Raw genomic sequence first — 27,014 nt, forward strand, 5'->3', positions numbered from 1 at the left:
ACAGAGAACTGAAAATTGCAAACTTTGCTAACAATAGAGAGGATCTATTTTTTTAAAAAATTTTATTTATTCATTTGCAAGCAGTGAGAGAGAGACAGAGAGAGAGAGAGAGAGAATAGGTGTGCCAGGGCCTCTAAGCACTACAAATAAACTCCAGATGCCTGTGCCCCTTGTACATCTGGCCTACATGGATCCTAGAGAATCAAACTGGATCCTTTGGCTTTTCAGGCAAACACTTTAACCACTAAGCCATCTCTCTAGCCCAAGAGAGGGTCTACTTTAAAACTTTGGTTTAGTCTCAGCAAAAGCCGAGTCCCCGGGGCTCAGGTCAGACGAAGATGTCTACAGTGGGCTCAGCTCTCCCGCCCCTCCCATCAGGCCGGCTAGCCCAGTGCTGTGCTCCCGAAGCCCGCCACAGTCAAACCATGTGGAGAAGAGCAGAAACAGAAACCTCACCGTCTTCTTCATTTTTTCCACGAAACTGCTCTCTTTGACAGAGGTGGTCCTGCAAAAAATAAATAAGTAAGTAAATAAATAAAGCAAGCAGTCTGTTTGGTGTGGAATGATGGTATCAGAGATGGCGTGTGGTGAGATGTGACGTCCTGTGGCAACGTGCTAAGGGACATTCGACCCGTGACATTCCCTGGTGATGGCGCCAACACCTGGAGCCTGGTCCAGTACCAGGGCTGGAGGGCACAGGCCGGAGGTGCCCAGCTGGCCTGTCCGCCTCGTGTCTTCTAATCATCTGAAGCCTGTGGTGACACTATTGCCCTGTGAAGCCAAGACCTCCCACACCAGACAGTTCGAGGGCACTTCCTCCAAAGGAAGGAGTCAAGGTTTTCATTACTTTCTTCCTCCCCATCCAGAGCCAAAGGGTCTCCATGGCCTGAACTCTCCTCCACTTCCAACCTTCTCTTCTCTGGTCCCTGCCTCTCACAGCCCCCAGGGACTGAGGTGATCACTCAGTGAGTCAAGAGCTTGCCATACAAGCCTGAGGACCTGAGCTTAGATCCTCAACAACCGTGTAAAATGTCAGGCATGGAAGCATAAGTCTATGATTTTTTTTTTTTTTTTAAGTGAGAGGGGGCAAGAGTGAAAGGGAGAATTGGTGCATTGCAATCGAACTCCAGACGTGTGCCACCTAGTGGGCAGTGAAAGAATCCTGGGGCCCAATGGCTTTGGGAGTCACCCACTCACGGTGTCCCTGGGAGTAACACACAGACTAGCTGTTTCCTGGGCCTAGCCTGACTTTTTCTTTTTTTTTTTTTCTTTTTTCTATTTTCTTTTTCAAATACTTTTTGTTTGTTATTTATTTGAGAGAGACAGATAGAATGGGTGCATCAGGGCCTCTAGCCACTGCAAAGGAACTCCAGACACATGCGCTGCCTTGTGCATCTGGCTTACACAGGTCCTGAGGAATCAAACCTAGGTCCTTTGGCTTTGCAGGCAAGTGCCTTAACCGGTGAGCCATCTCTCCAGCCCTAGCCTGACTTCTCTTCAACCCCTACCACCAACCCTTCCTGTCCTCCAACATGAAACATGAACCTCCTTTTCAGATCAATCTTCCCTGCCCCCTAATGGTGGAGTTACTTGTCACTGTCTCCAAGGTAACACACCCACCCACAAAGCACTCCTGCCACGTTGTCTCATCCCTTGAGGCCTGGCTTTAATAATTTCGGGGGTGGCGTCTGTAAGCCTCTCGCCAATCAGCACAGCGCCTGGCACTCAGCTTTCCTGCATGCTTGGTTGGAGTCCTCCACCCAACATCTGGCAGGCAGAGATGGATAGAGAAGGCCTTGGGGACACTGCTTACTCCCTACTGCTTCAAGAGGGTCTGACACCAGCTGAAAAGCCAACTCCTGGTCTGTCTCAAAATACAGCAGCTGCCATGGAAGCTACATCTTCAGCCTGCCCGCGCAGGGGTGGGGACAGGCACCATTCCAGGCGCTGACGGTGGAGTCTAGAACATCCTACCTCTGATTTCACAGGGCCTGTGGCTGGAGGAAAATGGGAGCCCAGAGGGCATCACAGCAGGAGGGGAGGAGCCACATGTGCCCAGAAAGGCAGGTGACAAACCAAGCCTCAGCTTCTAATTACTGAGGAAGTGCTTTTCAGTTGTGGCCTTCTCTTCTGAACCCTGCCACATGCCTGGGACTGGAATGGCACCCACAATCGCAGAGTGGTCCTCGGGAAGGAAGTATCCTTCTGGGAAAGCCTGTCATTTCGAAGACGCCCAACAGCGCAAGGTGATGTGTGCTAATACTGGAAAGCCCCGGCCACATGTTCCCAAAGGGGCAGATGTTCTCTGCCAGAGAAACAGGGAAGCCTTGGTGACACTGCTGGACCCAGCTCTCAGGCACAGTAAGTGGCTCTCCGGAGCAAAAACCATGGGCAACAGGCTCCCAAGGGCCCTGAATCAGGGCTGCACAGCTGAGAGTGAGTTTGACCCTGGTTTTGGCTGGACAAAGGGCCTGGGGGGCCTCCCGCTGTAAGTGAGCAGGGCCAAATGCCAGGCCAGCTGGCTCTGGCAGCATGAGGTGAGTGCCCAGGTAGGTGTGGCTGAAAATACTCTCCCTGTTCCCAAAGCAGGGTCCTACCATCTCTTAGGGGACAGAAGGAACTCTCACCTGCTTTCCTTGTCCTTTCTCTGGCTGGTATCTGGGGATCCAGCACAGGTAGTGGCCTTTGGGCAAGCCTACTTTGTCCCCCGCCCCCCGCCATCACCTGTCCTGTTGGGTTCAGGGAAGCAGGTCGCAGAGCACCCAACCTACAGGCCACTCTCTCAGCAGGACTTGTGTCCCCAGGGGGGACCCACCCAGGAAGCTGTCTCTTCCCCTCAGCTGTGGATGCCAGCCGGGTGTGCCCCTGCCCACAGGCCACCCAAGCATCTGCACTAGGGCTCGAACTGACCTTCCTGGAATGCGCTCGTCCCCCGGCGATGAGTATGCACACCCCATAGTGCCCCATGCCCAAGTCCAGCGCTTAAGGGAAAAGGAGGGTCACCCTTGGGGCTCTGCCGGAACGGAGAGCAAGCAGGCAGACAAGAAGTTCGGCTTGGTGCATTTTCAGCATGGTGAGGCAGGCTGCCTGGGCTTGGGGACTCCAAAACTGCCACCGGAGGCCCCAAACTCTGCGGAAGCCCCTGCTACCTCTGTCTGCCTCGGGAACTCTACAACATCTGGTAATTCCAGTGGGGAGGACTCAGGACTCAGACTGAAGCTTCCCATGATTCCCTGCGCCCGGAGCACCCTCCCCCCAGCCCCCCTTTCTGCTTCTGTATGGACTCAGGGAAGGGGAAAATCTTTACAACCCAGGGATTTGGTTTCCTTGGTAACTGTATATATCAAAGCCCTGATGCCCACACCCTCCCCTTTTCCTACTAGAAAAAGAAGAAAAGAGGAAGTTTGTGCGTAGAAGCAGAGCTGTGTGCAGGTTGCTCTGGCCGAGCGGAAAGCCAGCGGACCCACTGCCAGGACAGCTTGGGAAGCGATGAATTAAATCTGTGGAGCCTAAAACAGTGAGCCGGGGTCACCTGGCGGTGTCTAGTGTGAGCTGCAGACCATACACACCTTCCATTTCTGCCCCATGCCCTGGGGCCAGCCAATGAGGTATGTTTTAAGGACACGGCCCCCCAAGCACTGAGGCTCTGACCAGGCGCTGGCCCAGACAGGGAGCCCAGATACCACGTGGCTCCGCAGAGGTACACGGGGAAGGTTCCAATTAGATTTCCCTCATTCTCCTCTCCTCTGGGAGCCGGCGCTGGGGGCTCAGGCTTCTGAAGTCATGGCTACAGGCCATCAAGTGGGCAAGAAGAAAGGAAGAGGAGGGGCCGGTACTGAGTCACTGGGTGACCCCAGATGCCCCAGGGAATGCATTTTTCTGCCCCCATCCCAAGCCATGAGAAAGGAGCAATCACTTCTGAAAGCTGTTGCAACTGAAGAGGAATTTTCTACATGGCCAAACTGATCTCCGGGAACATCCCCTTGCTAGACAGGACATGTGAAGCTGCTTTTAATTTTTTTTTTTTTGGTTTATTTTTATTTATTTATTTGACAGCGACAGACAGAGAAAGAGGCAGAGAGAGAATGGGCACACCAAGGCTTCAAGCCACTGCAGATGAATTCCAGATGTGTATGCCCCCTTGTGCATCTGGCTAACGTGGGTCCTGGGGAATCAAGCCTCGAACCGGGGTCCTTAGGCTTCATAGGCAAGCGCTTAACCGCTAAGCCATCTCTCTAGCCCGTGAAGCTGCTTCTGAAAGTACTGAGTCTGCTGTCTGGCAGCTAAGCTCTCCAGGCTCCGGGGCAATAGGCACCCAAGGAGTGGGCAGCAGGCTGGGGAGGGGGCAGGGGAGTACTCCAAGAAAGATTCCTCAAGGCCCTCTAACATTTGTCCTCAGGAAGATCCATTCACCTTCCCATCCCAGCTCCCTCCAAGACTGCCCTCCCCCAGCCCCCAGGATGACCTGAACCCAAGTTCTAACAAGATGAGCCTTTTCGGGAGCCCTGCCTGTCCTTGCCTGAGCCGGTCACAGCTTCCTTTGGGACGTCACGCATCCCCCAGTATGGTTCATTCCCTGTTCCCTGGGGCTGTCGGAGCACTTGTCCATTGCATCACGTGGCACACGCCCCTGAGCATACTACACTGTACCCTGGCACACAGAGACAGAGCCACCAGCAGCAACCAAGTGACTTCACGGTGCCCAGTGGGGTCAGGAGGGCAGTGGTCGCTGGCTCTGCACTGCTATACCCCACAGGATGTGTCTGGAGTTCCAGGCATCAACCATGACGGCAAAATCCAACTTGACCTCACCAAGGACCGGGAAGAGTGGGTGATGTTCCCTCAGCATGCAGAGCCGGGCTTGGGGGGCCATCCAACCAGAGAGTGGGAAGGCCAGACACTGTGCCCTACCCACCCGCCTGCCAGGTCCGCAGGACCCTCCTCCTGAATGCTCCTCAGTCTGACAAACACATCTGTTTCTCTTTTCAGGTTCAGTGGAGCAAGGACATCTCCATAGAAAAAGTGACCCTGACTGTAAGCATGCTGGCGCTCCATCTGTGGGGACTCCAGAGATAAAGATGGACATAACTGAGTCCTGCAGCCTTGGCTCCTGGCTGAGCCAGGCTTTCTGGCAAGAACTATCCCCCCCCCCCCCAATCATACATAGGGTCACACGAGGGAAATGAGATTCTGTGCAGCTTTTCAAAAACAAGTCGCAGAGGAGCAAAATCTAGACTGTGGGAAACGATGAAAAAAACGGATTGGGTTTTTATTCACACCGACATTGTAAAGCAGAGATAGAGAGTGAGGAAAGAACAGAAGCTAGGAATGAACAGGAAATTCAATTGATGCTGTGGGAATACAAGGGAAGCTGGGAACAAAATTGAAGCTGGGGCTGGAAGGATGGCTTAGCAGTTAAGGGCATGGTTCGATTCCCCAGGACCCACGTAAGCCAGCTGCACAAGGTGGTACATGCGTCTGGAGTTCATTCTCAGTGGCTGGAGGCCCTGGAGTGCCCATTCTCTCTCTGCCATTTTCTCTCTCAAATAAATTTTAAAAATGTATTAAAAAAAAAAAAAACCCTGAATCTGTGTTTAGAAAAAGATGTCTGGCTCAGAAAGTCACAGCTACTAGGGCTGAGGAGATGGCTCAGTTGTTAAAGGCACTTGATGGCAAGCCCTTCTGCCCTGGTTCAATTTCCTAGCATCTGTGTAAAGCCATACACAAGAGCCTATGCATGCATGCACATGCACGTGTGTGCACACATGCGCGCGCACACACACATACACATACAGACAGAGAGAGAGAGAGAGAAAGCTAAATATCGATCAGTGCCATAAATGACCGCTGGTTGTGGAAGGAGTGGAAGGACAGCATTGTCCTTCATTTTTGGAGGACAAATATTTTCAGATAAGATGTGATTTCTGAGATTTGTTTTAAAATAACTCAGGAGGGCTGGAGAGATGGCTTAGTGGTTAAGGCATTTGCCTGCAAAGCCTAAGGACCCAGGTTCGATCTCCTAGTAACTACAGAGGCAAGATGCACAAGGTGACACATGCATCTGGACTTCCTCAGCAGTGGATGGAGACCCTGGCACACCCATTCTCTCTCTATCTCCTTCTTCCTCTCTCTCAGATAAATGAATAAATAAATAAAATATTTAAAAAATAAAAGAATTCAGGAGGAGCAGACTTAAGGGTTAAGGAAAGGCTTAAAATAGACTAGAAGTGGGATTTGCCAAACTGGGTCAGGGGATCTAATGACTGGCTTTGGTATTTATTTACAATGTTCCAAAATAGGGCTGGAGAGATGGCTTACTGGTTAAGGCACATGCCTGTGAAGCCTAAGGACCCCGGTTCAATTCTCCAGGTACCATGTAAGCCAAATGCACAAGGTGGTGCATGTATCTGGAGTTCGTTTGCAGTAGCTAAGAGCCCTGGTGCGCCCATTCTCTGCCTGTCTCTCTCTCTCTCTAATAAATAAATAAAAATAAAATCTAGAGACCCTGGTACACCCATTTTCTCTTGCTCTCTCGGTCACTAGTAGATAAATAAATAAATTTTTTTTGGTTTTTCGAGGTAGGGTCTCGCTGTAGTCGAAGCTGACCTGGAATTCACTATGTAGTCTCAGGGTGGCCTTGAACTCACAGCGATCCTCCTACCTTTACCTCCCAAGTGGTAAGATTAAAGGCGTGCACCACTACACCCAACTAACAAAAATAAAATCTTAAAAAAAATAAAATGTTCCAAAATAAAAGCCTTTGTTTTTCTTGAAAGCACATTCTGGCTCCAGGCTTAGAACAGGGGAGGAGGGCCTACAAAGAGGTTCTCAGGGCCAGGCAGAGAGCACAGGCGTCCACAGCTGGCCAGGGGTGGCAAGGTGGGATGTGGTTCTGCTCCCCCAAGGCTGGCAGGCATCACCTGGGGTCCAGTACAGACAAGACCTGTGACTTTTCTTGCGCTGCTAGGCAAGGGTTGTGCCACTGAGCACCATCACCAACCCTGCTCCTCCCCATTCCAAAAGAAGCTCAAAGTCTGCAATGTTCTACTGAAAACATTACCAAACAATACTGTGTAGACCAAACTGTGCCATTTCATGCATAGGTTTATTCATTGTGCTCAATTGGGCTCCCAAACAGGAAGGGGATGCCACATCTGCAAATGAATACCCATTCACTGTGGAGCCCATGCAGGCAAAGTTTGGGGTAGCTCAGAGGAGATAAGCTTCTGGTGGGAACTAGCATTCCTGCAAGCTTCCTTATGTTCCATCCAGGGCTGGGAATGCAGCTCAGTGGTAGAGCTCCTGCCTAGAATCCCCCAGTGAGGGGCTGGGGGCGTGGCTCAGTGGTAGAGCTCCTGCCTAGAATCTCCAGTGAGGGGCTGGGGTGTGACTCAGTGGTAGAGTTCCTGCCTAGAATCCCCAGTGAGGGGCTGGGGGCATGGCTCAGTGGTAGAGCTCCTGCCTAGAATCCCCCAGTGAGGGGCTGGGGGTGTGGCTCAGTGGTAGAGCTCCTGCCTAGAATCCCCAGTGAGGGGCTGGGGTGTGACTCAGTGGTAGAGCTCCTGCCTAGAATCCCCCAGTGAGGGGCTGGGGGCGTGGCTCAGTGGTAGAGCTCCTGCCTAGAATCCCCCAGTGAGGGGCTGGGGGCGTGGCTCAGTGGTAGAGCTCCTGCCTAGAATCCCCCAGTGAGAGGCTGGGGGCGTGGCTCAGTGGTAGAGCTCCTGCCTAGAATCCCCCAGTGAGGGGCTGGGGGTGTGGTTCAGTGGTATTGTAGAGCACCTGCCTAGAATCCCACAGTGAGGGGCTGGGGGCGTGGCTCAGTGGTAGAGCTTCTGCCTCCCAGTGCTAGGCCCTGGGTTTCATTAGCAACATTTCAAAGAAAAACAAGAAAAGGCTGGTGAGATGGCTCAGCAGTTCAGGCACTTGCCTGCAATGCCTAACAACCTAGGTTTGATTCCCCAATACCCATGTAAAGCCAGAAGCACAAAATGGCACAGGCATCTGGAATTATCTGCAATTTGTTAACAATGGCAGGAGGCCCTGGTGTACTCATTCTCTCTTTTTGCTTGCAAATAAATAAATAAAATATTTTTTTAAATCTATGAAACTAGCCGGGCGTGGTGGTGCACGCCTTTAATCCCAGCACTCGGGAGGCAGAGGTAGGAGGAGCGCCGTGAGTTCGAGGCCACCCTGAGACTCCATAGTGAATTCCAGGTCAGCCTGAGCCAGAGTGAGACCCTACCTTGAAAAACCAAAAAAAAAAAAAATCTATGAAACTATAGATTTCCTTGGGCTCTATCCAGAGGCACTGCTGAACTGGGCTCAGAGGAAGCTATCAATTTTCTGCTTGTGACTGACTATTCCGTATTTTTTAAAAAATATTTTAATTAATTAATTTATCTATCTTTTTGAAAGACAGAAAGAGCCAGGTAGAGAATAGGCATGTCAGGGTCTCTAGCCACTGCAAATGAACTCCAGATGCATGTGCCACCCCCTGCTTTATATGGGTGCCAGGGAATCGAACCTGGCTCCTTTGGTTTTGTAGGCCAGTGCCTTACTTACTAAGCTATCTCTCCTGCCCTGTTTTTTTTTTTTAAATGTTAAAAATATTTATTTATTTATATATTTGGGGGAAAACAGGAAGAGAGACAGGAGAGAATGGGCATGCCAGAGTGTTCTGCCACCTCAAATGAACTCTAAATGCATATGGCATTTTGTGCATTTGGTTTTATGTGGTTACCGGGGAATTGAGCCTGCACTGTCATGTTTGTATTTATTATTTATTTATTTAAGAGAGAGAGAATGGGTACATACACCAGGACCAGTAACCACTTCAAATGAACTCCAGATGCAGCACCCATTTGTGCATCTGGCTTTACATGGGCATTGGGGAATCGAACCTGGGTCCCAAGGCTTTGCAGGCAAGTGCCTTAACCATTAAGCCATCTCTCCTGTTCCTCTTTTTTGTTTGTTTGTTTTTCAAGGTGGGGTTTCACTCTAGCCCAGGCTGACCTGGAATTCACTATGTAGTCTCAGGGTAGCCTCAAACTCTCGGTGATCCTCCTACCTCTGCCTCCCGAGTGCTGGGATTAAAGGCGTGCGCCACCACGCCTCCTGTTCCTCTTTAACAAGACTTTGTTACTGTAAGCAGTGCAAAAAGACTTTCCTAGCTGGGCATGGTGCCTTTAACCCCAGCACTCGGGAGGCAGAGGTAGGAGGATGGCCTTGAACTCAAGGCCAGTCTGGAGCTAGAGTGAGTTCCAGGTCAGCCTGGTTAGGGTGAGACTCTACCTCAAAACAAAAGAACAAAAAAAGGGAAAGAAAAAAACAAAACACTTTCCTTTGGGTTTTATGCAATAATACTCAAGACTGTAGACACCAGCTCCTCAAATCACTTTACCTATTCAAACCTATTACAGCCATTGTAAGCGCTTCTGATTGTTGGCTTTTTTTTTTTTTTTTTTTTTTTTTTTTTTTTTTGAGGTAGGGTCTCACTGTAGCTCAGACTGGCCTGGAATTCATTCTGTAGTCTAAGGGTGGCCTCAAACTCATGGTGATCCTCCTACCTCTGCCTCCTAAGTGCTGGTATTAAAGGTGTGCGCCACCACACCTGGCTGGCTATTTGTTTTTGACATTGGGTTTCATACAGCCCAAGTCTGCCTTGAACTCTCTAGGTGGCCAAGGTCGACCTTGAACTCCTGAGCTTCTTCCCTCCATTTTCCAACCAGCTGGGCTTCCTAAAAAATTTTTTGAAGTATGTTGGGGGGGGGGTGGACATTAGCAAATTGACTCTACAATTTATATGAAATATCAAGGGAAAAAATAAAAATAATAAACCAAGAGCATCTCAAAAGAACAAACAAAGCAGGACTGGGCATTGCCCATAGTGCACGCCTACAATCCCAACATTTGAAAGGCGGAGGCAGGAGGACTGAGAGTTCAAGGACAGCTGGGAATACACAGTGAGATTCTTGTCCAGAAAACGAGAACAAATAACAAACCAACCAACCAAACAAACAAGCAAAAAAGCAGGAAGACTTAGACTACCACACCATCACTACCAAATTACAGGGGAAAAATGTATATTCCAGGCACTTAAAAAATACTAGGTGCTTTAAAAATACTATTTTTACTTATTCACTTGGGAAAGAAAGAGGGAGGGAGGGAAAGAGAAAGAGAGAGAGAGAGAGAATAGGCACACCAGGGTCTCTTGCCATTGCAAGCAAGCTCCAGATGCATGCATCGCTTTGCGCATTTGCCTTTATATGGGTACTGGGAATGAAACCTGGGGTGTTGGGCTTTGCAAACAAGCACTTTTAACAATGAGCCACTGCTCCAGCCCAGAAACTGCTTTTGCTACTAAGTCCTGGGCCCTCACCTGGGCTACAAGAGAACTCCAAGCAGGATGAAGGTCCCACACCTCTGCCTTCATTTTGCATCTGTCTCCTTTGAATTGGCAAAGTCATGCAGGTAAGTCTCTATCCTTAACCTTTCCCCTTAGACTTCTGGACACTCGCAGGATAGCCTCTTTACCCTGAGAGAAGAGCTCTGAAGCAGAAGTAACTCTCCTGACAATCAGCTTGTCTCCTCCAGCAATAAGGACTTCTTAGGACCACCCTGCAGAACCAGAGTTCAAAGATCCACGAGATCAGGACTGATCACGCAGATCTCTCACCCCTGCGCCCAGTTCTTGTTTAAACCCAGAGCTGTATCAGTCCTCCATAGACAAACGCTGGGTCGCTGGACCTCTTTATCTACATAAGTCTCTTCTCTTGGCTTTTCCTCTTTTTTTTTTTCCATAAGGAGAGAGAGAGAGAGAGAGAGAGAGAGAGAGGGAGAATTGGCATGCCAGGGACTCCAGCCACTTCAATCAAACTCCAGGCATGTGTGCCACCTTGCGGATATGCATGACCTTGACCACACATCAACTTGTGCATCCGGCTTACGTGGGACCTGGGGAGTTGAATGTGGGTCCTTAGGCTTTGCAGGAAATTGCCTTAACTGCTGAGCCATCTCTCCAGCATGGCTTCTCGTCATCACTTGTCTCTTTAGTTGGCATACTGAGATGGGTGGCTGAGCCTAGCTTGCTGGGGCTGCTGGAACGTAGGCTTTCACCCTGGCATCTCTGGTAACCACTGGTATTGGGAAAGGGGCAGACCCTAGAGTGGCAGAATGGTCTAGAAACCAACCTCTGCGTGCATGCGCCTGATCTGCATCAATAGTAACCGCGACATACGGCGAGCTTGTGCTGGAACACACGAGCACCAATAAAAGAAAAAAAAAATTGTGAATGCCTCACTTATGCCCACATTAATTCCAGTTAGATTGTATGGTATAAAAACTCCAACTATGGGCTGAAGCCGGGCATGGTGGTGCATGCCTTTAATCCCAGCACTCGGGAGGCAGAGGTAGGAGGATCACTGAGAGTTCGAGGCCAACCTGAGACTACAGAGTGAATTCCAGGTCAGCCTGGACTAGAGTGAGACCCTACCTTGAAAAACCAAAAAAATAAAATAAAAAATAAAAACTCAAAATATGGGCTGGAGAGATGAGTTAGTGGTTAAGGCCACTTGCCTGCAAAGCCAAAGGACCCAGATTCAATCCCCCAGGACCCAGGACCCACATAAGCCAGGTGCACAAGGTGGTGCATGTGTCTGGAGTTTATTTGTAGCTGCTGGAGGCCCTGGCAAACCCATTCTCTTTCTCCCTCTCTCTCAAATAAATAAATTAATTAACTAAAAGAAAACTCAAACTGCTGCAGAAAGTTTCCCACTGAGTGGCAATTTTATAATGAACTTAACAGTATAGAAACACAATTTGGCTCCTGAACTATTTTCAGGTTTCATACTCAAATAAGTAAGTAGGAAAAAACAAACTGACTTAAAAGATAGAAAAAAGGCTGGGCGTGGTGGCGCACGCCTTTAATCCCAGCATCGGGAGGCAGAGGTAGGAGGATCACCGTGAGTTCAAGGCCACCCTGAGACTACAGAGTTAATTCCAGGTCAGCCTGGACCAGAGTGAGACCCTACCTCAAAAAACAAAAACAAAAAAAAAGATAGAAGACCAGAGCCTCCCACGTCTTAGCTGTAGATAACTATGAAAGTTTTCTCATGCTGTGTGTGACTCACCAGAGGAAAACACAGAAGGGGTGGAAGAAACTAACTTGAATATTTTTCCTTCCCGTTTCTCAAGTCCCTTAGCACACGTGACCGTGTTAGGAAGCAGGCACCGAGCCGGGGACTCTCCCTGTGGCTTTCGTACAGGCTGCGTGTACCTGGGCGAGCCTGGGCAATCAGCAGCGTGGTGGGCTGTGTACATATGAACGGTATGCTCTGTCTGTGCTGCGTCTTACCCTGGATCATAGTCCACTGCCAGAATTTTAGTAATGACTCACTGTGATTCTGACCTGTCTCATATCTGTCACTTCTTAAACTTGTGTTTGGGCTGCAGAGATGGCTTAGTGGTTAAGGCGCATGCCTGCGAAGCCTAAGGACCCAGGTTCGAGTCTCTAGGTCCTACGTAAGCCAGACGCACATGGTGGCATATGCATCTGGAGTTTCTTTGCAGTGGCTAGAGGCCCTGGTGCGCCCATTCTCTCTATCTTTCTCTCCCTCTCCCTTTAATAAATAAATAAGTCTTTTAAAAAAAACTGTGCTTATAATAAAAAAAAAATAAAGGTAAGCCATACAAAAAAACCCTCAAATTGTCTTATAGAAGAAACACACACACACAAAACAAAACTCCGTGTCCTCAAAATGAATACAGATACCTTTTTTTGTTTTTTCTTTGTTCTCTGTGCAGTGTGGGGATGGAGCTCAGAGCAGCACTTTCCCATGGAGTTACTTCCTAGTCCTTGCTTGCAGAGATTCTTTTCCCTTTTCTTTCTTTTTGGCATGTGTATGCGTGTATGCTGTGTGTACATATGTCTATATATGTGGGCACACATGCACATGTGTGTGAAGGCCAGAGAGTAACATCAGGTTATCTTCCTCAATTGCTTTCCATGTTGTGTATTTTGTTTGTTTGCTTTTTGAGGCAGGGTCTCACCCTAGCCCAGGCTGACCTGGAATTCACTATGGAGTCTCAGGGTGGCCTTGAACTCACAACGATTCTCCTACCCCTGCCTCCTGAGTGCTGGGACTAAAAGGTGTGTGCCACCTCGCCCGACTCACTGTATGTATTTTTAGTGTTTTGTTTTATTTTATTTTTTGAGGTAGGGTCTCATTCTAGCCCAGGCTGACCTAGAACTCACACCGTAACACCAGCCTGGCCTCAAATTAGCAGCGATCCTCCTACCCCTGCCTCCCGAGTGCTGGGATTAAAGGCGTGCGCCATCACACCTGACTGCTTATTTATTTTTGGAGACAGGGTCTCACAATGGACCTGGAGCTCAATGATTTGGCTAGACTCGGTAGACACAAGCCTCAGGGAGCCTCCTGTCTCAGACTCCTTAGTGCCCAGATTACGGGCTACTTACCCCTGGCTTTTATTGTGGGTGCTGGGGTCAAAACTCAGGTCCTCATGCTTGTGTGGCAAGCACTTTGCCCACTGAGCCACCTCCCGAGCCCTTTCGTTTCTCCTGAGATAAGGTCTCACTATGTAGCCAAATTGGCTTCCAAGTCTTGAGCCTCTGGCCTCAGCCTGGAATTACAGTGTGCACCGCCGTACCCAGCTTAACTTTTTTTTTAAAAACAAAGATTGTATTTTATTTTTTTTTTAATTTTTTTATTATTATTTATTTATTTGAGAGCGACAGAGACAGAGAGAAAGACAGATAGAGGGAGAGAGAGAGAATGGGCACGCCAGGGCTTCCAGCCTCTGCAAACGAACTCCAGACGCGTGCGCCCCCTTGTGCATCTGGCTAACGTGGGACCTGGGGAACCAAGCCTCGAACCGGGGTCCTTAGGCTTCACAGGCAAGCGCTTAACCGCTAAGCCATCTCTCAAGCCCAAGATTGTATTTTATATATTTATTTGACAGAGAGAAAGAGGCAGAGAGAGAGAATGAGAATGGGCGCACCAGGGCCTCCAGTCACTGCAAACTCCAGACATATATGCCACATTGTGCATCTGGCTTTCATGGGTCCTGGGGAATCAGACCCAGGTCCTTTGGCTTTGCAGGCAAATGCCTTAACTACTAAGCCATCTCTCCAGCCCCAGTTGGTTGTTTTTGTTTTTTTTTTTTTTTTGGCTTTTCAAAGTAGGGTCTCGCTCTAACCTCGAACTCATGGCCATCCTCCTACCCCTGCCTCCTGAGTGGTGGGATAAAAGGCGTGCACCACCAAGCCCCACTCCCAGTGTAACTTTTTGATCTCATCCTTTCCAAACCCTGACCTCTTCCCCATATTCTTCTGCTCCGTTTCCCACAGCTTTCAAAGGTGTCAGTATCCCTGAAACTTGGGCTTAGCTCAATCCCTGGCCCTACCTACTATGCTCTGCCCAGTGCCTCACAGAATCTCAGAACTTTATCCCTCAGACCCTCCTTCCCCAACCTGGCCCTGCCTGCTTGTCCCAGCTCAACCTCACCTTCAACCCGCTCCAGATACCTCCAAGTGAACCCAGATCCCAAACATCAACTGTGCTGCATTATGTTCCTCCTGGGTGGGGTCCTTCTCCTGGGTGTCATTACCTCTCAAGGGACATCCTGGAGCGGCCTCCCCACCTCCCTCCACCCTCCCTGGAGCCTGCTTGGGACCATTGTGAAATCAGGGCTGGTCATTTTGCTGCTGTTCTGTGGAACACACCCTGAGAAAGGGTTGCAGCCCTGTGGAGTCGGGTCCCAACCTGCCCTTCCAGCTGCGCTTCCCACACTCCCTGGCTGGTCCCATCCCGATCACTTTCTTCTCCAAGTGAGCCTGTCACCCCCAGCGTCTCTTATCTGTGCCCACGGCAAACCCCACAGCTGCCCAAACTCCACAGCACATTCCGGGCTTGGCTCACTTGTCACTGCCCTCCCCCAACCCAGGTCAGAGTTCTTCCCTACCTCCTTGGTTCCCTGACCTTCTACCCCATACCTTTGACCCCTACTCAGTGCACGCCAGGTGATCTGATCATGAGGCTGCCCTTCCCATACGCTGAAAGGCAGGACTCGGTTCCGTCGTAAGGCTTTGGCACAAAAGATGTACAGACATGTTATCCTGATCCAGTGTGCCCAGGGATTTTTTCAAAGGCACCCTTCGCCTCCTGGCAACTTTCTTCGCAAGGAAGTCAAGCGCTCTCAGCAGCAGCTTGGCCAGGAGGAGCTCAGGGTCAAGATGAGTAGCAAACCCTCTCCCAGCCCCAAGGCTCGAGTGGCCTCGTACAGCAGAGATGCGGACCTGAGCTGGGCGAGCAGGTGCCCCAGCCTCTGGACGCTGCCTACAGAGGGGCTCGGGACTGGCGTGCCCACCAGTCACACGTGGTCAGTGGAAGGGGACGCCAAGGACATGGGGATGGTTCACTTACGTTGTCTGGATTTTGCTGAACTCGGGGACTTCTTCCTTTTTCTTTCTGAAGAAGAACCAGTAGGTGAGGAGACCCATGATGAGAGAAAACAGAACCATGTCCGTCATGCTGAAGAGAGAAACCTCGTTGGCTGCCGTCTCAGGCGCGGTGGCGCTGGCGTCCTCGTGGGGGGCCTCCATGTTCTTGGTGGATCTGTCAGCACGGGGAAACCACGCATGTCAGGAGGGAGGAGCACGGTCTCACGCTTTACCCAAGGCTGGTCTGGGGCTCAAGATCCTCCTGCCTCAGCCTTCGGGGTGCTGGGGCTGATAGGCGGGCACCACTACACCTGATCACACTTTCTTTTCCTTTGATTTTTCGAGGCAGGGTCTCGCTCTAGCCCAGGCTGACCTGGAATTCACTATGTGGTCTCAGGGTAGCCTTGAACTCACAGCGATCCTCCTGCCTCTGCCTCGCGAGTGCTGGGATTAAAGGCAGGCACTACTACGCCCAGCAAGTTCACATGTTTGTTTGTTTTTATTTGTGTACATGAGACTGGCAGGGATGCCCATCTCAATCATGCTTTGTGCATGATGACCTGGTCACGGGAAGTTTATACAGCTCAGCTCCTTCCAAGATGGCTGGGGACTTGGATGAAATAATGTCACAAACAGATGCCTCTGCAGTGCCAGTCAACTAGGGCACAACTGGTTCTCTGCCGATACTGAGGACAGAAGCCATAGGCTTCTAGGTCACTGAGTCTGTTTAACCACAAGGACACGGCACAGGGGGTGGGCAAACAAAAGACAGATGGTCACTTCTTAGCAGATGGTGCCCAGCTGTAAAGTTATCTAAAAACTCTAACATGGGCTGGGCGTGGTAGTGTACACACCTTTAATCCCAGCACTTGGGAGGCAGAGGTAGGAGGATCACCGTGAGTTCGAGGCCATCCTGAGACTACTTAGTGAATTCCAGGTCAGCCTGGGTTAGAATGAGACTCTACCTCAAAAAAACAAAAGAAGAAAGAAAAAACTAATATGGTACAAAGGTCTTCGGGACCTGGCCCTTGAACAGCTTCTGAAAATCTGTCTATCTGAGACGCTGGGCCATCGAGACAGGTGATGGCAGCAATGAGCAACGATCGACATGCGGCTTGATGAGGCCGGTGCTTTGAATCACTGCATCAGTTTGGTGTCCAGGGCTGCTCGAGACCCGGCAGACAGGCCTCTGGATGTAGGCGCTCCGCAGACCCTCCTAACATTCTGGATCCTAAGGCCCAGGGACCATTGCTGGCTCGCATTATGGATATCTCCTCATGGATGCTGGGGCTACTTTCCAATATTTCCATCACAAATTGAAAATAACATTGACTCAAAACAGCTGGAAGGCTAGAGAGATGGCTTAGAGGTTAAGGCGCTTGCCTGCGAAGCCTAGGGACCCATGTTCGACTCTCCAGATCCCATGTAAGCCAGACGCACAAGATGATGCAAGCGCTCAAGGTTGCACATGGCAACAAGGTGGCGCTGATGCATCTGCAGTTTGATTACAGCGGCCGGAGGCCCTGGTGAGCCAATTCTCTCCCTCTCTCGCTCTCTTGCATTTAAAAAATAAATAAATAAGCAGGGTGTGGTGGCGCACACCTTTAATCCCAGCACTCAGGAAGCAGAGGTAGGAGGATCACAGTGAGTTCGAGGCCACCCTAAGACTACAGAGTGAATTCCAGGTCAGCCTGAGCTAGAGTGAGACTGTACTTCAAAAACACACACACAAAAAAAAAAAAAAAAAAGGAAGAAAGAAAAAATAAATAAATAAAATAAAGTCGGGTATAGTGGTAGCACACGCCTTTAATCCCAGCACTTGGGAGGCAGAGGTAGGAGGATTGTCATGTGTTGGGAGCCGGGGCAGCCATATGTTTGAAGCCACCCTGAGACTACATAGTGAGTTCCAGGTCAGCCTGAGCTGCAGTAAGACCCTCCCTGGAAAAACAAAAAAGGTGAAAACCAAAAATAAAATAAAAAACAGCTAGGTGTGTCTATACATGCCTACAACCCCAGTTCCATAGGAGAGCAGAGACCTGGGAATCTGCAGAGCCCTGAATGCTTCAGAACCTAGTAAAAGGAGACTCTGGCTCATGATGAGACCAGTCAGGCATGGCAGTGCACGCCTTTAATCCCAGCACTCAGCAGGCAGAGGTAGAAGATTGCTGTGAGTTCGAGGCCAGCTTGAGACTATGAATGCCAGGTCAGTCTGGACTAGAGGGAGACCCTACCTCAGGAAAAATAAATCAATAAATAGACCAGGCAGAAGAGCAATGGAGTAGTTCACTGATGTTCCCCTCCAGCCTCTGCAAGCAGGCAAACCTCCCCACAGGAAGTTTAGGGGCACTGTAAGTGAATATACACATGCAAACACTATATACAGCACACTACACACACCACATTATATGTATATGCAAGCAAAAACAAAAACGTGTTGAAGCCTAAGGAGATAGCTCAGTGGACAAAGTGTTCGCCATGCAATCCTGAGTACCTGAGTTTGAATCCCCACAGCGCATGTGAAATGGCCGTGCTGGCGCCTGTTCTTCCAGTGTGTTTCCAGGAAGAAGGAAGGCAGACCACCACTAGAAGCATCAAGTGGAAACTGGCCCTGGCCTCTCTGGGACACCCCAGCCTCCAGGCTTCCTCCTGTGCTCGCTGCAGTGATATCCTCTCATTGTCCTAACTCACAATCCTACGCGATAAGCTTTCCTGCATTCGGTGAATCTGAGCTGGCCTTGGAAATGCCCATCGTTGAAACCTGGCATGGAGGCGATTTAATACAGGTCACTGCAGGCTGGCACGAGAGGTCCCGAGAGCTAAGCAGGACTCTTCTACCCTCTCAATGAGCAAGAGGGCTACATCCTCTGTAATTCAGTCAAGGATGTCTGAGTCTATCTCAGCAAGTTGCGCCAGGTAAAGAGCCTTCACATCGGACTTTCTCTGCTGTCAATGCCGACAGGAGAGCACTGGGCAGTTCAGAGCCTCACGGGCATCTGAGGGCTCCTGGCATCACTCTTACCATCCCACAACCCACTTGGAACCAGCCCTCAAAGTTGGATCGGTGCTTTCTCATTAATGAGTGGCATTTTCCTAATAGTTGGAGTTATCCTCAAATTATCCAGGTTTTTTTTTTCAACTTTTGATATATATATATATATTTTTTAATTATGTATCTGAGAGAGAAAGAGAGAACATGAATGGGCATGCCAGAGCCTTTAGCCAGTGTAAACAAACTCCAGATGCATGCACCACCTTATGCATCGGTGGCTTACGTGGGTCCTAGGGAATCGAATCTGGGTCCTTTAGCTTCACAGGCAAATGCCTTAACCACTGAGTCATCTCTCCAGCCCCTCAGGTTTTTTTGTTTTGTTATTTTCGTGTGAGTGTGGTGGTACTGGGGATGGGGCCCAGGGTCTTCTACATGCTACCCAAAAGCTTTACCACTCAGCCAGGCATGGTGATGACACCTTTAATCCCAGCACTCAGAAGTAGAGGTAGGAGGATTGTTGTGAGTTTGAGGCCACCCTAAGGCTAGCATAGTGACTTTCAGGTCAGCCTGGGCTAGAGTGAAACTCTACTTTGAAAAACCAAATTAAAAAAAAATAAAAATAAAAAACGGCTCTACCACTGAGTCACACCCCCGCTCCTCACCGGGGGATTCTAGGCAGGTGCTCTACTGCTGAACCATGCCCCAGCCCTTATCTCCCATATTTGACAGTCAAGGACAAATTTAGGTCTGGTGTCCCTGGACAGCACTGTGTTTAAGTATTTTGAGCACACTGACTGTTTATTCCAGGCTAGTTGTGTCTATCCATCCCCATCATTGTCTCTCTGACAAGCCCATACACCTTCTGCTAAACCTTCACAAAACCAGAAAGGCATTTAGGACCTGCTTTGATGGATTCTAGAAGGATCTGGCCCACAGACTTGGTCTGAAATGGGTGCTCAGAGTCAACAGGAGCAATGGAGGTCGGCTCGAGACCAACCTGCTGGTACCCTTTACCAGGCAGCTGTCAGGAAATGCTGGCTTCCTGCCCTGCTGCCCTCTTGCCTTCCTGTCTCACCCGACACCCAGGCCCCTTACTGTCCAGAAGGGAGACGGGTCCCCAAATGCCAAGTCACCACTTCTCTGTTTCTCGATACACTGCTGACTCAATCAACTCAAAAGAAATGTGGTCCTTTGGCTGAAGAGATGGCTCAGCAATTAAATATACTTCCTGCACAGCAAGAGGGCCTGAATCCGTTGGAATCTCTACATCCCATGTCAACAGCAGGGTGTGGGCATGTACATCTCTAACCCTAGGCCCACACAAGGGGCCAGAATAGAGATTCACCAAAGCCCATAAAAAAGCAGCATGTCATGAGCCCTCCGGATGTAACATCTGCTGGTGTCTGGCTAAATGTATATACTATGCTCATAAACCTGCCCAGTACATACTTCTCTTAATGTTCATACCCATATATTAATGCTACTCTCACTTTTGGTTAGAGAAGCTTCTCTTTTCAAACAGGGGTAACCGCTGGGATGACTCAAAAGGCACCATAGTGCTGAGAAGTGACAGAGGAGTGCTCAGCATTGAATCATCTCTATCACACCTTCCAAGGCTCAGGGCCCATTGCAGTAGAGTGTGTGTGTGTGTGGGCGGGGGGGGGGGGGTAATGTAAGAGCCAAAGGAAGGGTAGGACTCCTTACCACGTGTTCCTCCAGACACAAAATGGCCTGGATATCCATGACCTCACAGTGCCTGACACTACCTGCACAAGACCATCATAATAGGAGGAAAAGATTATGACATCAAAATAAAAGAGACCAATTGATTGAGAGGGGAGGGGATATGAAGGAGAGTGGAGTTTCAAAGGGGAAAGTGGGGAGAGGGAGGGCATTACCATGGGATATTGCTTATAGTCATGGAAGTTGTTAATAAAACATATTTAAAATTTAAATAAATAAATATTTTATACACACACACACACACACACATATATGGCTGATTGAGAGGGAGAGGGGATATGATAGAGAGGGGAGCTTCGAAGAGGGAAGTAGGGGAAGAGAATTACCATGGCTTATTGTCTATAATTATGGAAGTTGTCAATAAAAATAAATAAATTAAAAAGTTTTTAAGTATTATGTGCCCATATCAGTAAGAGATTTAGGCTCAAACAAGAATGGGCCAAAGAGTGATGGAGGACACCTAACATTCTGCTTGAATGCCCCCTGCCACTGAGGAACGTGTGGACATATTTGGTGCATACATCACAGACACACACCCTAGTACAGACGCACAAGAAAAAAAAAGTTCCCCGTGGGTAGTTTCTAAGTCGGCAGGATCCTGGGAAGCAGGGGTAGTGACACATTTGCACCCACATACCTACAGCCACATCTAGCCACTGTAAGGGACTTGTGATCACAAGGACATGCTCCACACAGCAACCACGGGGGTCTTTTTAACTGCATGGTCCACGCTGGCCTCAAACTTAAGACCCTCCTGAGTACTGGGTTACAGGAATGTACTACCTACCACACCTGGCTCAGAAGGATGCTTTAAGAAGGAAGTCAGTCCCCCTCTGCCCCAGAGATCTCTTGACTCTCACTTCCTCACTTGTCAATAAAACTTTGCTTGCGAGCCGGGCGTGGTGGCGCATGCCTTTAATCCCAGCACTTGGGAGGCAGAGGTAGGAGGATCGCCATGAGTTCGAGGCCACCCTGAGACTACATAGTGAATTCTAGGTCAGCTTGAGCTAGAGTGAAACCCTACCTCAAAAAAAAAATTATACACACACACACACACACACACACATTTCCCAGCTGAGTATGGTGGCACACACCTTTAGTTCCAGCACTCAGAGGTAGGAGGATCACTGTGAGTTTGAGGCTAGCCTGGAACTACACAGTGAGTTTCCAGGTCAGCCTGGGTTACAGTGAGGCCCCACCTCACAAAAACAAAATAAATCAATCATTTATAAATATGTATTTATTTACCCCTCCCCCATCTGTAGTTTGTTGAATCACTAATGCAGAAGCTGTAGCTAAGGAAGGTGGGCACACGTGTAGACCACTATTTCTCCACCTCACAGCTCAGCTGCTGGCCCCTTTCTGCCGACCTAACAGGCCTGGCAAAGGGTGACAACTCCAGTCTAGGAAATCACAGGGCAAGGCAGACAGCTAAATCACTGGCCACTCACAACCAGGGACACGGCGGGAGCTTGGCCAGTTGCTGGATGGGAACTTGTCTCAGCTGTCACGGTACTTCTGGTCACACGAGACAGGGCAATCATTCCTGCAATGCCAGCCGGATGAGTCAGAGACCCGAGCGAAGCAGCAATGAGGAAGGAAAGAGAAGACCAGCAATGGAGTGGAGCTCCACAAACTGCCCAGTTGTGGTCACTGTCAACTCACAGCAGCCCAGACCAGGGTTTGGTATCCATACCCAGCCGCTGGGGGAAGCAGGGTCTGTTCAGGCTCACAAACCTCCACCAAGGTTGAGGCCTCCAGGGGAGAGATGCTATCAAAGAAGCAAACCAGGGCTGGAGAGATAGATGGCTTAGTGGCTAAGGCGCCTGCCTGCAAAGCCAAAGGACCTTGGTTCAATTCCCCAGGCACAAGGTGGCGCATGCATCTGGAGTTCCTTTGCAGTGGCTGGAGGCCCTGGCGTGACCATTCTCTCTCTCTCTCTTTCTCAAATAACTAAATAAATTATCGAGAAAAAGAAGCAAACCATGCTGCGTCCTAAGAGCTCAGCCTTCAGAGTCCAGGCCGCTCAGGGGAAAGTGCCTGCTCCGAGGCACCCTTACCTAGCCAGCAGCTCCTGCACAGGTGACTCGGATCCAGCGCTAGGCTGTCCAGAAACTTCAGCATCCAAACTTAGGTGTGACGGGTGTGGATTTCTCATTTTTCATTTTCATTTACTTATATGCACTTACACATGTATGTGTGTGCCGGGGTCTCTTGCCAATACAAGTGAATGCACAGTTGGCTTTTACATGGGTGGCTAGGGAATTGAACCCACTAAGCAAGTGCCTTTTTAACAAAAAAAATTCATATTTATTTATTTATTTGACAGAGAAAGAGGGAAGAAGAGAGAGAAAGACTGGGTGTGCCAGGGCTTCCAGCCACTACAAACGAACTCCACACGCGTGTACCCTCTTGTGGATATGGCTAACGTGGGTCCTGGGGAATAGAACCAGGGTCCTTTGGCTTTGTAGGCAAAGGCCTTAACTACTAAGCCATCCCTCTGGCCCACAAGTGCCTTTTAACTACTGAGCCACAGCCCCAGTTCTGGGTGCGGACTTCTTGATCCCTCATGGGACTTGCTCAGGTTTTGGATCTGTATGTCTTTTGCCACACTGGGGAGTTTGTAAGCTATTCTTTCTTGAATATTCTTTTTCTTCTTTTGCATGGGTATGTGAGTGTGCGTATATTCACGCCTGTGTGGGTGCATGTGAAGGTGAGAGTTTGACATCAGGGGTCTTCCTCAATCATGCTTTGCTTTTATTTCCTGAAGCAAGGTTTTTATTGGTTTGTTTGTTTTTATGAGAGAGAGAAAGTTGATGTGCCGGGCCACTACAATCAAACTCCAGACGCATGTAGCACCTTGTGTGTCTGGCTTCTGTAGATTCTCAGGAATCAAACTCGGGTCTTGAGGCTTCTCAGGCAAGAGCCTTCACTGCTAAGCCATCTCTACAGCCCTTGAAAGCAGGGTTTTTTATTTTTATTTATTTATTTATTTGAGAGCAACAGACAAAGAGAGAAAGATAGGTAGAGGGAGAGAGAGAGAATGGGCGCGCCAGGGCTTCCAGCCTCTGCAAACGAACTCCAGATGTGTGCGCCCCCTTGTGCATCTGGCTAACGTGGGACCTGGGGAACCGAGCCTCGAAACGGGGTCCTTAGGCTTCACAGGCAAGCGCTTAACCACTAAGCCATCTCTCCAGCCCGAAAGCAGGGTTTTTTATCTGAATCCAGAACTGCTGTTTAGCCACTTGCTAGCTGAAAACAGAGGCTGCACTAGGTACTTTCGTTGTTGTTGTGACCAAACACCTGGGAAGAGCAATTTAGAGACTTATGCTTGCCAGGTGTGGTGGAGAACACCTTTAATCCCCACCACCACCTGGGAGGCAGAGGAGGAGGATCATTTGAGCCAGCCTGAAACTAAAGAGGGACTGCCAGGTCAGCCTGGAAGAGAGTGAGACCCTTCCTTGGGAAAAAAAAAAAAAAAAAAAAGAAAAAAAAGAAGAAGAAGAAGAACCCATGGAGGCCAGATGCCCAAGGTGGCACATGCATCTGGAGTTCGTCTGCAGTGGTTGGAGGCCTTGGAACACCCAATCTCTCTTTCTCAAATAAATAAATAATAAAAATAAAAATAGTTTAAAAAGAGAGATGCAGTCAGGGGTGGTGACGTGCAACTTCAATCCCAGCACTCGAGAGGCAGAGGTAGAAGGATCGCTGTGAGTTCGAGGCCACCCTGAGACTACATAGTGAATTCCAGGTCAGCCTGGGCTAGAGTGAGAAAAACCAAGACTTGAAAAACCAAAAATAAATAAATAAATAAAAAAGGGAGAGAGATAAATTTTGAAAAGAGTCCTAGGCCTGGTCAGGACCCCTCAAAATTCCAGTCTGAGGTCTTGGAGCCCTGGGCAGCCAGGGGCAACCAGACAATGGTTGGTGTGCCAAGAAGGATGCCATGGGAAGGTCACGCTACATGGTTCCCATATCCACAAATCTAATACAGCCTGGTCTTGACCCCAGCACCAAAGACATCATCATCCAGTAGATACCCAATGCCCACAGCTGATGGCCTTTCCCCCACATAACCAGGCTTAATTTGGAAACACATGACGGACGTGTGTGACGCAATGAAGGGAAAGAGGAAGGAGGCCACCAGAGCAAAATCTGGGCAAGCATGACTCGGCAGGGAGGCGCTGCGTGTCCCCAGGGGCTGGGGCTGCAGCTCAAGTGGGATCTGGAGCCATGTCACTTGGCCCAGACTCCTAGTGGGGACAAGACACAGCTCTCCCAAAGCTTGGCAACACGTGCCAGGGTGTTTTGTGGTAATTCAAGATGACTTATGGACACAAAGTTCTTCATAGAGCCAGGTGTGGTGGCGCACACCTTTAATCCCAGTACTCGGTGGCAGAGGTAGGAAGATCAGTGTGAGTTCAAGGCCAGCCTGAGACTACATGGTGAAATCGAGGTCAGCCTGGTCTAGAGACCCTACCTCAAAAACCTCTTCTAAAAAAAAAAAATCCTTCATGGGCTGGGTGTGATGGGGAATGCCTTTAATCCCAGCACTTGGGAGGCAGAGGTAGGAGGACTGCCTTGAGTTAGAGGCCACCCTGAAAAAAAAAAATCCTTCATGGGCTGGGTGTGATGGGGAATGCCTTTAATCCCAGCACTTGGGAGGCAGAGGTAGGAGGACTGCCTTGAGTTAGAGGCCACCCTGAGACTACACAGTGAATTCCAGGTCAGCCTGGGCTAGAGTGAGACCCTGCCTCAAAAAACAAAAATGAATAAATAAATAATAATAATAATCCTTCATAGGAAGAGTTCACAGCAGTTCATTTCCTTGACCACCTTTCAATTCACTCTATATAAGATAATGGAAAAGAGAAACCGGGAAAACTGGAAGACTTGCCTCAATTTTCCCAAATACTGGGCAGAACAGTTCTGAAGTCTTCTCTAGCACACTCACAGGAATAACAGTCTGATTAGTTTCTCTGTATTATGTACGTACAAGAGAGAGGAGGAGAGAGACAGAAGCAGCAACAAGCCAACAGCATGGACTATGTCAGCACTTCATGTTTACAGAGAGATTAGGACAAGCCAATGCCAACATGTGACCCCCACCTCCCAATTAAGGCACACTGAAGGCTCCGTGGCAGTTACAAATGAGCCTATGCTTAGCATCACAGACAAACTGAAACACAGTCATAAAGAGTCCCTAGGAAGAAATGCAGATTAAAACTACATTGAGATTCCATCTCATTCCTGTCAGATTGGCTACCATCATGAAAACAAATGATCATAAATGTTGGCGGGGATGTGGAAAAAGAGGAACCCTTCTACACTGTTGGTGGGAATGCAATCTGGTCCAGCCATTGTGGAAATCAGTGTGGAGGTTCCTAAAACAGCTGAAGATTGATCTACCATATGACCCAGCTATAGCACTCCTAGGCATATATCCAAAGGACTCATCTCATTTCCTTAGAAGTACATGCTCAACCATGTTTATTGCTGCTCAATTTATAATAGCTGGGAAACAGAACCAGCCTAGGGCTGGAGAGATGGCTTAGTGGTTAAGCGCTTGCCTCTGAAGCCTAAGGACTCCAGTTCGAGGCTCAATTCTCCAGGACCCACATTAGCCAGATGCACAAGGGGGCACACGCATCTGGAGTACCTTTGCAGTGGCTAGAGGCCCTGGCACGACCATTCTCTCTCTGCCTCTTCCTTTCTCTGTCGCTGTCAAATAAATAAAAATAAACAACAACAACAAAAAAATTTAAATGGAACCAACCTAGATGTCCCTCAACTGATGAATGGATAATGAAGATATGGCACATTTATACAATGGAGTTCTACTCAGCGGCAAAGAAAATGAAGTTATGAAATTTGCAGAAAAATGGATGGATCTGGAAAGGATTATACTAAGTGAGGTAACCCAGGCCCAGAAAGCCAAGCGCCACATGTTCTCCTTCATATGTGGATACTAGCTACAGATGATTAGGCTTCTGTGTGAGAAGGAAAAAACTCAGTAGCAGAGACCAGTAAGTTAAAAAGGATATATAAGGGGAAGAGAAAGGAAGGGAGGAGGGTACTTAATAGGTTGGTATTGTATATATGTAAGTACAATGATTGAGATGGGAAGGGGATATAATGGAGAATGGAATTTCAAAGGGGAAAGTGAGGGGGGAGGGTATTACCATGGGATTTTTTTTTTTTTTTTTTTTTTTTTTTTTTGGTTTTTCCAGGTAGGATCTCACTCTGGCTCAGGCTGACCTGGAATTCACTATGTAGTCTCAGGGTGGCCTCGAACTCTTGGCGATCCTCCTACCTCTGCCTCCCGAGTGCTGGGATTAAAGGCATGCGCCACCACGCCTGGCTCCATGGGATATTTTTTATAATCATGGAAAATGTTAATAAAAATTGAGAATAAAAAGAGTCCCTAGGAAGGAGTGGTCCCAAAACATGTCACATGAGACCAGTAAAGGAATAGGAAAAGTTGCCCCCACAGAAGCTAGGCATGGTGGCATACAACATAATTTTTTTTAATTAATTATTTATTTATTTGAGAGCAACAGACACAGAAAGAAGGACAGATAGAGGGAGAGAGAGAGAGAATGGGCGCGCCAGGGCTTCCAGCCACTGCAAACGAACTCCAGACACGTGTGCCCCCTTGTGCATCTGGCTAACATGGGACCTGGGGAACCGAGCCTCGAACCGGAGTCCTTAGGCTTCACAGGCAAGCGTTTAACCACTAAGCCATCTCTCCAGCCCCAACATAATTTTTAATCCGAGGTTGGGGGGTTGTCAGGAAAATAGAGGCAGGAGTACAAGGCCGTC

General features: G+C 49.0%; 1 protein-coding gene across 3 annotated transcripts in view; it reads right to left on the reverse strand.

Moving 5' to 3' along the window:
* Positions 1-27,014, reverse strand: part of LOC101604400 (NADPH--cytochrome P450 reductase) — a 67,041-nt gene that overhangs the window by 11,508 nt on the left and 28,519 nt on the right. For 2 of the 3 annotated variants that reach the window (XM_045143835.1, XM_004666270.2), the window contains exons 2-3: positions 15,444-15,635; positions 457-505 (exon numbers count right to left, since the gene is read on the reverse strand). In XM_045143835.1, coding sequence (XP_044999770.1) covers positions 457-505; positions 15,444-15,622 — 228 coding nt within the window. In that variant the 5' untranslated portion in view covers positions 15,623-15,635. Of the gene's footprint in view, positions 1-456; positions 506-2,910; positions 3,169-15,443; positions 15,636-27,014 lie in introns of those variants that run through there. The other variant, XM_045143836.1, reaches the window with a different exon arrangement.

This window comes from Jaculus jaculus, chromosome 2, assembly GCF_020740685.1.
Source record: "Jaculus jaculus isolate mJacJac1 chromosome 2, mJacJac1.mat.Y.cur, whole genome shotgun sequence".
Taxonomy (NCBI): Eukaryota; Metazoa; Chordata; class Mammalia; order Rodentia; family Dipodidae; genus Jaculus; species Jaculus jaculus.